The sequence below is a fragment of the Plodia interpunctella genome, chromosome 19 (assembly GCF_027563975.2).
Source record: "Plodia interpunctella isolate USDA-ARS_2022_Savannah chromosome 19, ilPloInte3.2, whole genome shotgun sequence".
NCBI classification, from domain to species: domain Eukaryota; kingdom Metazoa; phylum Arthropoda; class Insecta; order Lepidoptera; family Pyralidae; genus Plodia; species Plodia interpunctella.
The window spans coordinates 7,920,158-7,936,926 of record NC_071312.1 but is presented as its reverse complement, the minus strand read 5'-3'; the positions used below and the strand labels follow the sequence as shown (position 1 = coordinate 7,936,926).

At 35.5% G+C, this 16,769-nt stretch overlaps 2 protein-coding genes across 3 annotated transcripts; one reads left to right on the top strand and one right to left on the bottom strand.

The window, feature by feature from the left end:
• Window positions 1–6,937: 6,937 nt before the first annotated feature.
• On the bottom strand, window positions 6,938–9,608 carry LOC128678353 (uncharacterized). Of its 2 annotated transcripts, XM_053759823.1 has the most exons (4): window positions 9,261–9,607; window positions 8,290–8,406; window positions 7,708–7,800; window positions 6,938–7,215 (listed from the first exon to the last, which is right to left on the bottom strand). In XM_053759823.1, the coding sequence occupies exons 1-4, from the start codon at window positions 9,501–9,503 to the stop codon at window positions 7,003–7,005; spliced, it is 666 nt and encodes a 221-aa protein (XP_053615798.1). In that variant the 5' UTR covers window positions 9,504–9,607; the 3' UTR covers window positions 6,938–7,002. The 2 variants fall into 2 exon arrangements, with proteins under 2 accessions (XP_053615798.1, XP_053615800.1); XM_053759825.1 differs by lacking the exon at window positions 7,708–7,800 and having other exon boundaries at window positions 9,261–9,608.
• An 873-nt stretch (window positions 9,609–10,481) lies between these two features.
• On the top strand, window positions 10,482–15,420 carry Gas8 (Growth arrest specific protein 8). Its single transcript, XM_053759822.1, has 8 exons — window positions 10,482–10,609; window positions 10,735–10,774; window positions 11,224–11,916; window positions 12,466–12,653; window positions 13,019–13,104; window positions 13,493–13,637; window positions 14,075–14,217; window positions 15,265–15,420. Exons 1-8 carry the CDS (start codon window positions 10,607–10,609, stop codon window positions 15,347–15,349), a joined length of 1,383 nt encoding a protein of 460 aa, XP_053615797.1. The 5' UTR covers window positions 10,482–10,606; the 3' UTR covers window positions 15,350–15,420.
• The last annotated feature ends 1,349 nt before the right edge of the window (window positions 15,421–16,769 follow it).

The window sequence follows — 16,769 nt, the reverse complement described above, 5'->3', positions numbered from 1 at the left end:
TCTACATAATATAGACATAAAATGATATGCTACTTACAAAGAGTATCAACAGTTTTGAAAATGTGCAACCTCGGTACTTGGTATTTATTTGATCAATAATGGATGCGTGCGATAATAAAAATAGATTCTTCATGGCCGAGGGTCGTGGTCATTACGTGGAATGAAACACACACAACAACTTTCTTGGCATTATTAATTGAGTAGTTCGCCATTGCCTTCTCCATTACATACATAAGTTAATATTCAACCAGTGTGCAGGTTTCCTCGCGATGTTTTCCTTCACCGGAAGCAAGTGGTGGTTAATGAAAACTACTATACATAAGTTAGATTGGTATATAAACTCATGTGGCACGAGTTGGGACCGCTTCTAAAAAATAGATTACAAATAATTGTTATACGAGTACTTTCATATCATAATGTACCGCACTACCACCCGACAAAATGGCATTCGTTTAAAAATGAGCTTTATATCGTCAACTTTAGACATATTTCACATTGACAATTAAATTAGCGGACTGCTCGCTGTCAGCCTCTTCATGTAAAGTTAATGTAAATTATGCCTATAACACACGCTTTACAGCTCATTTTTCAATGAACATCTTGTCAAGTTGAAACGATGTGATACTTATTATATGACCTATCCAACCTGGAATAACACATAGGATACTTTTTATACCGAAATTACCAAAGGCCCTCGTGCGCAGCTAGTCCATATATAAAGAGGAAAGATTTGTATTTTTGGTTTTTTTTTGGTTGTAATGAGTAAACTCAAAAACTACTAGGCCACCTTCAGGAGTGTCATAGGCTTGTATGGCTTTACCCGAGCGAAGCCGGGGCGAGACGCTAGTTAATTATAGAAATATGATGATTACCTAATGAAATATGTTGGACAATGAACCCTAATACTAACTCTGTCTAATGCACGTCCCTAACTATATGCATTATCTAGTTATTACCTGAAAATGGAAGTCCTACTCGTCTGATCGAAATTGCTGGAATCAATCATGACGTGCGTCTAATATCACTTAAACACGCAGAATGGACCCCGAATGTGAAGCCTTAATAATATTCCTGAGTGGACATAGATTAGGGACAAACAGAACGTATAAAAGAATAAAACATTAAACATTTTATAATTTTTGCAAATTCATAGATATTTTCACAATTTATATTTATTGGTATTCGTCAATTCTTTATAACAGTTATGTATAATTAATATTATTCAAAGAGGTATTTAAGTTTCTTCAAACCTACATAGTTTCGTTAAAAACCACATTTTCATAAACATACCCCATTTATTAATACCTAATTATTACACTTCGTGCGTGCTCGCTTATTTTGACATGAGGATTCATGACATCAGTTAAGTATTTTAGAGTGATTTGCACCAGTCATATTTGACGTTGACTTTAACACGCGCCTTTAGCGTTTAGACAAAATAACGTACTTTTCGCCATTTTTCTGCTCAAGTTAATTGACTGGTGCAACTTAATCTTAGTGTCTAATTAAAATTATATTAACAATCATCACTATTTTGTACATATGAATAATACTGAATAAACATAGTGAAAGTTATCCGAAAGAAACTCAAAGAGTTAAGTTCACTTTGTTTTATTATTTTTAATTTTCGGTATTATTTTGAAATATACTTAAGTAATAAGAATGTTTTTATTTGTTTTTTTTTTTGAGAAATAAATAGGCTATTTCTTTATCCAAAAGAACAATTTTGATGAAATTGAAAAGGTATGTAGGATCTGTCAATAGAATTTTTAAGTCTGTGGGGCATCAAAATCGGTTAAGTATTTTTTGAAATATTTACAATTTTGTAAAAACTCTTCAAAATTTATTGTGTTCACGAGGTCTAAGTTCCCGGCGAACAACTGTAGTGTATAGAAACAGTCCTGTCTGAATTGTAAATACTCTTTGCATGTAAAATCATCCCATGATTGGGACGCGGAAGCCGCTGGACATTTAATATCGATGCAAATGTGTCTACACTCGTGTTGTGTATTGTATTCTACAGATGTGTACTGACATTTAAATTATAATTACCGGCCGCCATAATGTACCTACGTAACAAAATAGATTGACATTTTAATTCATATATTTTTTACTTTGTTGTGTCCAACATTAATATGAATAAATACCATTTGAAATTAATAGAATAGAATTAATATTACTTGTTAATAAACATCTCGGTTGTCATTGTCTGTCTGTCATTGTATGCTTAGATCTTTAAAACTAACAGCAGTGGTCGTTCTAAAATGCTAGTAGTTGGTAGCTACAACAATTAATAATTAATGAATATTTGCTGTTGTGAAAAAGGTCTAATTTTTTAATAAACTTTTGACTTCAATTTTGACTAATTTTACAGGACAAATTTAGATGAAAGAGACAGGTATATAATGTATTTGATAAGTTTCTAAATTATTAAATTAAGTGAGAATATGCCGAACCCTCTGTTCCATAAAATTAATCCAATAAATGCTTGAGCATTACTTATTTTATAAATAAGTTAACCCTATTAAAAATCATAAAGCACAAAATATTAACAATTAAAATCCCATTCACCTCGTAAAGGTGTGGCCACACCGCCCGCCGTTTTACACTTTAGGGCTAATATTTGGTCACGTGTCAGTTATTTTAATATGTTTCTACTTAATCATACTGACTGTGGGAAGAGTTTAATGAATTTACAAACCAAAGGGAAATAGTTTTGGTATGTTTTATTTATTACTAGCTTTTGCTCGCGGCTTCGCCCGTGTGAATTCCAATGGGAACAGTTATTTTTCTGAGATGAAAGATACCCTATCCTTCTCCGTACTTCATCAACATGTAAGCAAAATTTCAATAGGAATCGTTGAGTAGATAGAGCGTGAATAGGTAACAATCAAACTTACTTTCGCTTTTACAATATTAGTTCGGATTAGGATTGTTATAGTAGACACCTATTTGCAAGATGTTGTTTTCATTATACTATCAAAATAACGTAGGGCAGGTCTATTAATATATAACTCGTACTAAAATAGTACATCTATCAATAAATAAGATATCCTAACGAATTATCCCGTAGTTATATAGCTTAAAAAGTTTATATGTCGTGGTGGAAATCACCGTTGAAATAAAATATTTTTTTTTTGAATTATTAGTGGCTATTACTAGTTAAATTTATGAAGGTACCTATCGTCTGATGATATTCATTTTCCTCTGCAATTACTAGGCAAACCATTGGACAATCATACCCCTATCTATTACAAGACCTATCGGAACAAACAATGAACAAAAAACTATAATCAAACTCCTAATGACGGCATTTAAGTCGTTATTCCAAACCAACGCTTGCATTTTCTCCTTAGTCACGTGACCGACACGTGTCAATACCGACGCCATCTTTGAAATCTAACCAGTGTTATTGTGCCTCCAATGTGTACGTAGCTTAAGGAATTACAGGTCTTATTATGATGGTTAGTATAACGGTCATTATTTCAAGCATTTGAATTTGGAATTTTTGGACAACAATAGAAATACTAATCCAATTTTCGATAATAATTCTTATTCCATTGTAATAATGATTATAAATACTGCAAGGATTTATCTCAAGCAATTTAATATTGTGTAAAGAGCTGTAGGTTTTCATCATAGTTTTTGGTGATTTATAATGTTGGGGGCGTAAGATTTTGTAGTAATTTGTCTTGTATTGTGCCAGTGGACGTATGCCTTTATTTGCAGTGTTGATGACGCAGGATTTGGTGTTTGCTTAGTCAAATACAATAGCTTTAAATACGAGAAAGTAATTACGGCCCAGATTACGGTTCCTCTGGATAAAGAAAAGTGGAAGGCGTTACGACCCAATGAATTAACAAAAAATGGGATAATATCGGTTAATAAAAAACGTCACAACACACAATTAGAGGTAGACGAAACAAAACGACATCGTGTTACAAAAATATAAATTCAACCCTTTGAAATAATTCCCATACCACAACAAAAACTCATAATCACTGTAACAGGAACCAGACTTGCTAACAAAAAAAAAACTGGTGACAAGATGGGGACGAACATTTCCAATTATAAAAGACCTCAAATTTACTTCGAATTGCAGTTAATATGGGATCTTTTGAAATTGGTCGGGAAGTATTAATGGTTTGGACCTCAGCTAGACGCGCGAAATTTAATCTTCCGCGCAAAAAGTATTGAATAGAAAGGGACAAAAAGAGAGGAGAGTGATAAATGGATCGCCTCAGTGATCATGGGCGCCTGGTATTCGTGTTTTTATTGGAAGTGCCCTGTTTGATGGGACTCTTCACAAATGCTTGATGGATTGAAGGAAAATAAAGATTTTTGAAGTTGGATTTTTCCCTAATTAGCAGGCAAGGCAAGATAAATGTATTCGATATCGATTATACGAGTATAGCAATTAAACTCATTAATAAGACTAAGCCCCAAATTAAGTTCGAGACTTGTGTTATGGGATACTTAACTCAACGATACTATATTTTATAACAAATACATATATGTAACAAATACAAACATCCAAGACCCGGGCCAATCAGAAAATCATTTTCCATTATGACCCGACCGGGGATCGAACCCGGGAACTCTCGGTTCAGAGGCGAGCACTTTACCACTGCGCCACCGAGGTCGTCAAATTCCATCCCGGAAAAATAATTGTTCCCGTGGGAAATATAGACGCGGCCGAAGCCACGGGTAAAAGCTAAGTACTGATGTTATAAAACAACTGAATTGCCCAAAAACCAAAACACAAAATCAAAAAGCAATGTAACCAAGTAATTTAACAAAGCAAGTCCATCCATGCTCCTAACACTATAATTCGGCGCTCGCGACACGTGACTTACCCTTCTTTAGTAAATGCGGTGTAATGATACCGCAGATGATTGATACGAACACGCCTTACGGGTTTGTCCGTGATTTAGGTACCGTGTGTGTGAACGGGTGATGAGTTTTAGAAGTTAGTAAACAGGATTTTTCGATTCTATAAACTTAAATTTTTGAGTCTGTTATTTCATACTAATAAAAAAACAGAATTCGTGTTTTTTGATTGACCGTAAACTCAAAAACTACTTGGCCCATTTAGATAATGTTTTGTGTAGAGACAGACTAGACCTTTAAAAGTAACATTTCATGACTTCTGTGGCCTAATGATTATCATGCCGGACGGCTACACTGGAGGTCCCGGGTTCGATCCCCGGTCAGGTCAACATGGAAAATGATCTTTTTTAGATTGATCTGATTCATGGACTTTTAGCTATGTCAAGTATATGTTATAGAATATTGTATCGTTGAGTTCAGTATCCCATAACACAAGTTTCGAACTTGCTAACTCAATCTGTGTGATTTGTTCCTATATATAACATGACTACAAATTTCCCATAACAAACACAGACGAGTGTCGCAGCACGAATAGAACTGGAACGCTTTTTCTTTCTTTTCCTGATGTGTTAGTATTTATTGTCGAGAAGTTCGGTGAAGGAGATATTTGTGAAGCAATCTGCTATTGTGTAAAATTGAGAAGGCAATGGCAAACCAGTTCATTAATATTACATTACATTCCCCGTACTCACATGGCCCTCAGATTATGGTTAAAAATTATAAAGAGTAGTAAAAAGATATAACAAATAACGTAAACGTTTCACTATCTTTATAAAAACAATATAATAGGAATTCGCTGAAAAATGTCCAGATTTTGAAACATTTATCATTTTCTGATTCTGTTATAAATGATACGATGTCAATTCGGTGTCGAACTCGCGTGCTTCGGAGCGGAAAGATGATAGTGGCTTCATTTGTTTATGCATTCCTGGTAGCTGTCGCCAACTACTCATTTATTTATATGACTTTTGTCCCTAATGTTCCATGTTGGTTGTATTAGGGGCTGTGATGTGTGAAGCCCGGGGTCACCATAAAAAACAAATTGTCCTCCTTGTCCTAATTATTGACTGTCAAGACTTTATCTCCCATAGTCGCCTCATACGCCATTCGTGTAAGGAAATGAAAAGGCTCTTCTACTCTAGGACGGAACCACACGTTCCAAGGTAACTTTTATTGGCGCTACAATTATTATAAAAAATTATGCAAATATATCTATATCAGCCGAAAAATTATTACTTGATTCATACATATTATGTAGTATGAGATACTATAGGTTATTCCCTTTTCAATCGACAGCTAAGTTATAAACTTATTTATAACAAGCATTGCATAAGTAATGTAATAAGCAGAAAATCCTGCGGCTAATCCTACAAAGCGAAGTGTTAAGTACTTAGGGGAAGAAAAATAGGGATTATTAATGTAAGTAGACTATATTTTGCTTTGAATAGGAAAATTTATATATAATTACGTTTCTAGTATTAAATAAAATTAAATTTTAAAAAATGGGAAAATACCCATATTTTAATTTTTTTTTTCAATTTATTCGATGGTGCATAGCTCTAATTGTTAACATGAGTTGAAAGTATTTGTTGCAATAATCTGTGAAACATTGTTAATAAAAAACGTAATCAATAAATTTGTATTTATTTTTAAAGTGTAGCTTTATCTCCCTAATACCTAAAAGTGTGAATGCTTCTTAATACCTTAAAATGTGACTACTTCCCAGTTATGAACACTTGTAATCTCATATTTACGGCGGGAAAGTTGGATAATACCTCAAAGGACACACTTGTGGTGTCGAATGGTGTCTAATGAGGGTTGGGGTGCGAAATTAATTTATTCCGGCTGAGATTAGCTGCGATGGAATAAATTATTCACTCATTTATATCAGCCATTGGACGCCGGAGCCCAGAGTCCTCTTTCCCAATTTCTTGTCTCCATTTCGTCTAATCTCTTGAACTATTGGGATGATTGAATGAATGAATGAATGAAAGTATGAATGAATGAAATGTTTATTCGCTTGATAATCCATGATAAACTAACAATATTAATTGCCAACGATAAATTTATTTAACAAGACGAGGACTACAAAATCCACTATCAAAATTACAATCACATATTGTTGTCACAATTGTAGTCTTCTTCCATGACGTTCCAAAGGTAACGATTGTTGAAGTCCTCAGCTTTGATATCGTCAAAACTGGTGGGATCAGGTAATGATTCGAAGTCATCATCGAAGGACGTAACGGAGAGGATCGCCGAGTCGGTGACATTAGCTGAATCGCCGGCGTCGCCTCGCTCTAAACTTCGAGCTGTTCCCAAAGTCTGAAATGAGATTTTTAATATTATTTATCTTGTTTCACTGTTCAATGCTTGTGTGGGAAGGAATGAAAAAGATCAATCAATCAAAAGTGCTAAATTTAGATTCTTTTCGAGTTTCGCAACTCTGTCTACCACGAAAGGAAGAAGACTAAAACCTGTATATCCCGTACGTCCGATCCATATCCATACTAATTTATTATAATGTGAAAGTATGTATATTTTTTGTCCTTCTTCTTCAAGTCAATACGGAATACCTATAGGATTGAAGTAATTTTTGGTGTGGAGATATTTGGAGAATTGAACAATGGCTACCTACATTTTGCAGCTTTATTTCATAAAGAGTTGTATCTATTATTTCCAATGTAGATGACATAAAAAATATTCACCATCTGGTGCCAAGTCTCTCACCTTGTCAAGTTTTAGCTTAAAAATGACTGGTTACCTCAAGTGAAATAGTAATTAAATGAAGTTTATAACGAAGCCAATGTTTCTTACATCAACGATGGCCATGTGGAGAATGGGTACTTCCACTTTGAGGGGCTTGATCTCTTGCGGCTCTTCGTCCAGATAAGAAAACTCCTTGGACACCTGCCAATGCATTTATTATATACGCGGTAGTCTATGTTTGACCATATCTATTCCAAATTTCAAGCGAAATCGGACCGAAGGTCGAGATTTGGAAGCGTGATAGATAGACAAAGAACAGACTTTCACATTTATAAAATTAGTATGGAAGTATGGATTGATTAAAACTAAATTTAAATTGTTATTAAGACTTACGTCGCGTGCCAATCGTCTTAAAATTACATAAGTTTCTTTACAAAAATGTAATTTTTGTTACCGAGTTCCTATATTGGGAGCCAATTCTAACTACGTCAGGTTATGCTTATCATAAAGATGTGTTGTTACGGAAACTGAAGCGACGTGGAAAATTTCAACTCTGTAGAATAAGCGAAAATGACATTTTGTTTGCAGAATTAAATGAAAACTTGTACAATGGTAAGATCTCCATAGACAAGAGCCTCGTTTGTAAATGATGAAGTGTTGTTTAGTATATAATGTTTAATCCCAACTGACACGTCTCATTCTCCACTTCTCCAGGAACTCGTTCGTCTGCCTCAATGCGTCCTTACTTTCGTCGAACAGCTCATCCAATCGATCTGCTCCACGAATGTGCTTATATTTGTTCAGTATCTGAAAGTGTTTACATTAAATTTTTATTAACACATAATAAAGGTAAAAGTGTGAAATAAATAAAACAGAAAATAAAAATGTTAAGCCTAATAAGCCGGAATAATTACAGCAAAACGGCCTTTGCTCCCGTGGGAAATTCGGGATGTAAAGTATCCTATGTGTTATTCCAGGTTATTTTCTAACCGTGTACGAAATTTCATAATAATCGGTCCAGTCCGTGAAGAGGTAACAAACTTATTTTCGCATTTATAATATTACTTGGGATTAGTTGGGATTGGGATACAATAGCTGTTTATATCCCAGTATTATATGCCCCTTTATACCAAGGCAAAGCCTCAATTCAATATCATTCCAGCGGCACTCCAGATAAATGCAATTCGTCACTAATTTGACCCGCCGCTCTGGAGGCATTCTATTGGCGTGCCCTGCCCAATCCAATTTCAAATTTGCTGCTTTTTCAGCTACGTCCATAAATTTAGTCCGGGATTTGGATCTAGCCTAAGTAGGCTACATCTGGGAGTTACTGAGGCCGGTCACTTAGGTCTAGCCAGCTAAACCAATAGCACTTCGGGGTTTAACCGTAACAGAAACATATTTATGTTGATGACAGCTTCGTAAGCTCTTATTACGAACTATGTAGGGACATCATTTTTACTGCCAGCTCCAGACTGTTGCCGAACACAGACACATCATGCTGATGTGAATACGTGAATATTGCGTAGTGCGTTTATTTACCGCAATGAAAAACCAGCTATTTATACTGAATTCGCCAAAGTTTGGCAAACTGTTCGACGACAGTGTGGAGCCGACACAATAATTCAATTCAAATCGACAGGATTGTCGATAATACTTACCACTATTGTAACAGTCAAAACAAGGATTTCAATGACCAAAACTGGAAAGCTTATAGGATTCTCACTCCTAACATGAACTGCTCTCTTAGCCTCTTCTCCAATCACCTTCCTTGTGAAACATAAAATGTCACAGATCATCTTCAATACAATATCGATCAGTCCATTTCCCACTAAATAGTCGAAGATGAACATACTGATAAGTATTATATAGTTGGTGCTAGTTTGGAGAGGGGTGAGTGGCATTATGAAAGGAGAAATGTGTTATTTTTAACAATTTTTCATGTTTTCACCATAAAAGAATGACTTTTTTTCTGTGTCTACGGTTTTTCCATTTGTCATGCTGACTTTTAAGAAACAGAAAAAGTTTTTTCCGTGGTATTAGTAGGTGCTAAGTGTACGAAGTACTTGCTAAATACATGGTATTTTCTTACTTTTCTGACGTTTGACCTCAGATCAAATTAATAAACGTCTGACCCATTGAATTAGTAACTACTAATCCCATGGTCTGACCCTTTTTATCATTACATACTTTTGGATCCATGCATTTTATCTTCTTTTTTTGACGACCTCGATGGCGCAGTGGTAAAGTGCTTGCCTCTGAACCGAGAGGTCCTGGGTTTGATCCCCGGTCGGGTCATGATGGAAAATGATCTTTTTCTGATTGGCCCGTGTCTTGGATATTTATCTATATATGTATTTGTTATAAAATATAGTATCGTTAAGTTAGTGTCCCATAACACAAGTCCCGAACTTACTTTGGGGCTAGCTCAATCGGTGTGATTTGTCCGTATATGTATCCATTCAAACTTTATTATAACACATTACATTGAATGTTCTTAATATCTGTGTAATAAATGCATATTATGTAGACCAGTATTATAATTACGCAGACCAGTCACAGAAGAATGATTGATGATGAATTTTATTCTAACTTTTCTAAACTCATAGAAACTAAATACTTGTTAGGTACTCGAGAAGCATAAAGTTTCCTGTCGAGTTTACTCTGAGAAGTTTCTTCAGATTGGCTTCAGAAAACCTTTGTCCCGGTTTTAAAAATTGCGTAGTATTCCCATGGAATACTAATTCCATGGGAATACTACGAGGTACTAGGTACGAAGTACTTACTAAATCCATGAGTATTCCATATTCCGTGAGGATTAAAGCATTAACTTTATTTCCATTTTCGTATTGCAAAGTACAGGGTGTCCATGGCAACTCTGTGATGAGTTTTGTGTTATTGTCATAGCAACGTTTATTTTTGATAAGGCCATGGAAAATATCACATATCGAGCTGTTTTCATTTTGTTTATTTAATCATTTTGCGGTGACCTGATACGTAAAGCAAAATGGTAAGTTATAAATTGCTTCTGTCGAATTTTTTTGATATATAAAATCGATAAGAGTATAAAAAAGTTTTACATGACACGGTATTCAAACAAATTTTAATATCTATGTTTTTTTATTTATTTTTCAGCCGCCAAAAGGAGGAAAAGCTGGTGGAAAGAAGGCGCCCGGTAAGTTTTTGGTAACTAGTTTTAATTTGTGGCTTCGCCCGCGTGATTCCTACACATGCCGTGGTCTTTTTCCATAGTTCTATTTGTAATTTATTTAAGAAGATTAGTAAGGATTAGGGTAGTTAGGATTTTTATTTTTTTTTATACTTTTTTTTATTTTTATATTAGGACAAATCACACAGATTGAGCTAGCCCCAAAGTAAGTTCGAGACTTGTGTTATAGGACGCTAACTCAACGATACTATATTTTATAACAAATACTATATAGATAAACATCCAAGACCCGGACCAATCAGAAAAAGATCATTTTCCATCGTGACCCGACCGGGGATCGAACCCGGGACCTCTCGGTTCAGTGGCAAGAACCTTGCCACTGTGCCACCGAGGTCGTCGATTAAATTATTATTACTTACCTATCCAATTATTTACTATTTACCTAATATTTTTAGCCATCATCATTGATGGCGTGGACACGTCTGAGATGACCCGAGAGAAACTCGAGCAATTCGCTCTCAAAGTCAAAGAAGAGTTAGACAAAGAAAGAGAAGAGCGTAACTACTTCCAGCTAGAAAGAGACAAAATCAGAACTTTCTGGGAAATCACTAGACAACAACTAGAGGAAGCTAAAGCTGAACTGAGAAATCGCGAGCGTGCAACAGAAGAAGCGCAGGAAGAAAATGAAGCGCTTCTGGAAACTGAAAAGCAGAAAATTAAGCATTTGAAGTATGAACAGCAAGCGTCTGCAGCTGCCTTACGAGCTGAGAATTTGGTGGCACTAAAAGCAGCTAAAGAAGAACATGCTGAACAAGAATTGGAATTGCTTAATGATAAACGTACGCTTAGAGCTGAAATGAGAGAGAAAGTCTCAGCGGCTTTGGACGAATTAAGACGAGCGAAACTGATGCACGCTGAAGAATTGTCGAAAACTAGAGATGAATTTCAAGAAAGGGCGAAGCAGATTGAGGAAAAGGCTGAGAGGAAACTACACGAGACTAAAGTGGAATTGACGGTAAAACATAGAACAGAAATCGCTGAAGTTGAAGAAAGAAAGAATAAGCAACTGTCAGAGTTGATAGCACACCATGAGAGAGCATTTTCTGATTTGAAGAATTATTACAATGACATCACTTTGAACAATCTAGGTATGGTATCTATTGATTTTAGCGGCGTCGATTGAAGTTTGCTTGTGCATAATGTAGATCGAGTGGTTGATACTCATTAGAAATTAATGGATGTGCTTAATCTTGTCAACTCTATCAATAATTTATATCTAAGCCTACATAATTACTGCACCTTTAAGTACATATTAAACAAAGTATGTGTGCACCAACTACCGATAACTGTTCTAGTTACATGGTAAAGTCTTAAAATGTATTGAAAAATTGTTATAACTCCACGCTACAGATTCCTACGTAGTTTCATTTAAGAGCTATGCCCAATTGTACAGTCGCACTCCGCCGTTTTGACAACGCGGAACTACGCAAAAATTATAAATGGAGATTCGACGTACGTCATCGCACATCAGTGTCAAAACTAAAAAAACGGAAGTAAGTGCTGTGTCGTCGCAACGCGGCTCAACAGCAATAACGCATGTTCACGGCTCTGGATTGGAATTTTGTCTCAATAGCGTATTTTTGTACATAACTTTCACCTATGCTAAATTAGTCTAAATTTCAAATAAATTCGTTTAGGTCTCATCAGCAGTCTAAAGCAACAAATGGAAGAAATGCAGAAGGTCAAGGAGAGAGCTGAGAAGATAGCCAGGGACGCTGTGGCCGAAACAAAGAGCCTCAGGGAGCCCTTGGAGTTGGCCATTATTGACAACAAGGAGCTGAAGCGGCAGATGTCCAATTATGACAGAGATAAGGCTGCTTTGGCGGTAAGTAACAGCCATGCCCACGCCATGCTCCGTTGGTCACTTATACGCCCATCGAGGACTGCTAAAAATCAACTGATCGATTTTTTATGAAACTCCCCAGAGTGTTAGCGAACGGTGGCGTTTCATGCGCGACCTTTGACCGTGCTTAGCAACTTTAACATAGCAGCCATAAGTGTCTAAAGGCTAGATGACCCATGCATTTACGAAAAATTTGCTTACTTTTTTCAACTAGCTATTTAGTTCCACTGCTGGGCAAAAGTCTTCCCTGAATCCAGGCATCTTGCATTTGATATTATCCATCTATCTATACCTACAATGCTTGTTAATTATTGACCAACTTACCTTATATGAATGTCCAATTGCAGGCCAAATCGAAACAACTGACGTCATTAGAGAAACAATTCGAGGTCCTCAAGTGGGAGTATGAGGTGTTACAAGTTAGATTCGACAGGTAAACTTTTCTTTTTCATGAACACTCGATCACAATCATGTTTTGGTATAATTCTTGGCCAAGTAAATGATTTATGTACTTATCTATATAATACTACTGTTGTGTGATGTTACCCGGGGCTTCGCTCCCGTGGGAATTTTGAGATAAAATAGCGTATAGGTAATCTTGGATAATGTACCTTTCTAATGGTAAAAGAATTTTTGTATTCCGTTCCGGAGTTTCGGAGATTACCCGCCTCAAACATGCTCAAAATGTCACAAACGCTCTTTATAATAATAGTATAAATTTGCCCGCGCTAGGAATCGAAGTCAAGATCACCAGTGATGGGCATGGGCGTCACTAATTTCGTCATGTCGTCATCATCTCTAACTGTGATCTCTCTTTACAGGATATTGGTAGAACGCGACGAGCTGAAGTGCCGGTTCACACGGGCCGTGTTGGAGGTGCAAGAGCGGGCGGCCCTAAAATCTGCCCTGTTGGAGACCAAGCTCAAGAACCTGGAGGGCCGGGACCTGGGCCCTACTGAGATGAATGTGAGTTTATTGGATTCAGGGAAAGAACAATTAAAAAAGAGAGTTTTTGGGAAAATTATGGAAATGAAAAGCATCGATAAAACGAATGGTTCGGTGTTATGATTACTTTCATTTTACTGCAATAGTTGGCATTCCCGGCGACACATGGTCATATATTGGTATATCCGGTTTTAGCGGGGGACATATCCAATAACAAAACTCCAAAAAAAGAGGTCTCTGCGTGTTAGAAATATATTAATACGCAATTCTCTCAAAGAACCAGACTTCAATGCCGTGAATGTGTAGAAACAAAATAGAAATAATTATTATAAGAATTATTTTTTTATTTTGTTACACATTGTTACCTACTTTCCTTGAATAGGACAATACAGATATTATATTCACCAAAATCTCTCTCAAAGAAGACAACTAATGCGAAGTTACCAATTATCTTACAGGAACTATTGAAACTTAAAGACACTCAAGTTGAAGACCTAAGATACGAAGCGGCGAGGCTTCGGAAGGCTCATGATGACCTCTTGGCAACCTACGAAGCCAAGCTTGCTAATCTTGGAGTACCACCTGAAGAGCTGGGCTTCAAGTAAGCCAAAATTTGATATCACACCATCTAGCAGATTTTTTCGATACTAATTCATTAAGCGCCATCTAGTAAATAATCTAGAAACTAAGTAGTATGAATATTAACGCCATCTGCCGGATTTTGTGGAAACTTTGCTGTAAGTAAATTCCTGCCATCTATTGTATTAATTCAGTAAGTAGCTTTCATATTTACGTGATAGAGGTCGGTAGAAATAATCTTAAGCGTTAATAATAATTATTTTACTAATATTCCAACAGCTAGTAAGTTTAAAAATAATATATATTTATCTATTTTTGTACGTAATTTGCAATGTTAATATTTTAATAACAATTTGATTTTCTGATTTCTATTGTAAGATAAGTTAATTATAAATATTTTATCAAAATAAAGTTTGTATTTTTAAGTAAGGTTTTAAATCAGATCTCTTTTTGTGTTCCTCATCAACATCATTTCAGCTTCCTTCCACCTTCCAGAGCTGAGCGTAAGCATCTCTTTTCATACACTATCTTCCGGTACGTACTTTAATTAGACGTTCACTCATCACATTTCAAGAGGTCCGACTTCTTTCTCCTCTGGGGTACCATTTGACGACCTCGGTGGTGCACTGGTAAAGTATTTACATCTGAACCGAGAGGTCCCGGGTTCGATCCCCGTTCGGGTCATGATGGATAATGAACTTTTTCTGGCTCGGGGCTTGGATGTTTATTTGTATAGTATCGTTGAGTTAGTATCCCATAACAAAAGTTTCGATACTTATAGCAATTTTTTATTTAATTATACAGTTTTTTGGCTTAGGTCTTGTCAATGGCACAATATAGGCACATAATTATGTCACAATATAAGCACTTTATCACACCACAAAAAGTTTAAATCCAGTCTATATTAAGTACAATATCAATTGCAAATGCCTACAAATTCAAAATTGAGGTAAAAACTCATAAATATTTTATTTTCATAATTGGCTGGATTATTATTAGTCTTTAGCAAGAAACAATTTGATTACTATAATATTCTAGATTATCTTTATATAATTGTATCAACTTCCAGGCCTCTGCGAGCGGTCGCCGTGGCCGGCCTATCGCCAATAATTGGCCTAGGCCCGGCCGGACTCATCACTAAGGATCAGGTGTGATAAACTATTTTCACCGTTCATTTTTCTATGTACATATTGTTATTCATAGAAATATATTATATTTTGTGGTGCATTATTATTTTTAGCAATTATATGCTACTAGCTTTTGCCCGCGGCTTCGCCCGCATGTGTTATTCCGCGAAAGCGGAACGCAAACTTTCACCTCCCATAATACTCAATTGGGGGTTGATTTTTTGAAAAAAATCTACCCCATATTTAAACGGGATGCATACCGAATTTCATCAAAATCAGTCCAGCGGTTTAGCCTTGAAAGCGGAACAGACAGACAGACAGACTTTCGCAAATCGGTTTAAAAACGTACTTTATTATTAGCATACCATTTTCAATGGTTGTCTGTTAGATAATGCGCGCGTCTAGCATGAAGTCCACGTTTAAGAAAAACGAACTTAAAATTTGATTTTTAATTGCGTTCAAAATACTCATACAAGTTACACAATGTTCGTGCATTTGCGTCGGCATCTGTCTCGAGTTCGACAAGTGTAGAATCTTTATAAAAATCATTTGGAAGATATTTACTTAATATACCCTTCAGTTTAAGTGATCAATCGACTCCCATCAAAATTTGAACAACTCACGGTTTTAACCAGTAATTTAGTTTAATAATTGATTAATCCAAGAAGAAATGATCTAAATAAGTAAGTATCCTACTACTGGACTTCAATCGATCAACTCATACAAAATTTAACTAAGGTTTGATATAGTAAGGCGTCTGACACACCGATGTTCAGTAAGGCATGTAAATATAGAATAAATAAAAATTCCTAAGAAAAGTATCTTATGTTAATAACATGAGATACATTATAAGTAAAATATCTTACATTTGTGGAGCGCCCTAAGGTTTTATCTGACACATCGATGTTGAGTGAGCCGAGCAAACTTAACAAAATTTAGATATTTTACTTACGATGTTTCTTATGGAAATAACATATGGTTCTTTATAAATATCATTTAATCTAGAATATGACGTGAAAAAGTGCCTGTGAAGGCCTAATTTCTGAATAAATAATTTTATTTTGATTAAAAGTAAAAGTATTTAACATTATTGGGATGCCCTAGTTGTATTCACATTTTTATTACAATTTTATTATTTTTTTCTTGGTCATGAATGCGGTTGGTGCTTAACCATCCAACACGAAAGGTCAAACTAGACACTGAATAAATAAAACAGCGCGTTGAAGCCAATAAGTGTACTTTATTTCCTACAAACTTTTTTATTTATTTCTTTATGTACATAACGTATATGTATAAAACGGTCATAAGGCAACAGTTTAAAATTAATGAAAACGCATATATTTTTTTAATGATTATTAAACATTTTTTTTTTGCTTTTTAGCAAGGATTTGCACACAAGATAAAGCTGACTTGTGCAATCGATAAAATAGATTTTTTACCACATATT

Excerpts from the sequence above, each read along its gene's own strand:
- Gas8 (XM_053759822.1), top strand. Across the intron at positions 11,917-12,465 it reads CATCACTTTGAACAATCTAG|GTCTCATCAGCAGTCTAAAG; the intron begins GTATGGTATCTA and ends AAATTCGTTTAG. Across the intron at positions 13,638-14,074 it reads TGGGCCCTACTGAGATGAAT|GAACTATTGAAACTTAAAGA; the intron begins GTGAGTTTATTG and ends ATTATCTTACAG.
- LOC128678353 (XM_053759823.1), bottom strand. The coding sequence starts at position 9,503 with ATGCCACTCACCCCTCTCCAAACTAGCACCAACTATATAATACTTATC. Across the intron at positions 7,801-8,289 it reads AGAAGTGGAGAATGAGACGT|GTGTCCAAGGAGTTTTCTTA; the intron begins GTCAGTTGGGAT and ends ATGCATTGGCAG. Across the intron at positions 7,216-7,707 it reads TCCACATGGCCATCGTTGAT|ACTTTGGGAACAGCTCGAAG; the intron begins GTAAGAAACATT and ends ATCTCATTTCAG.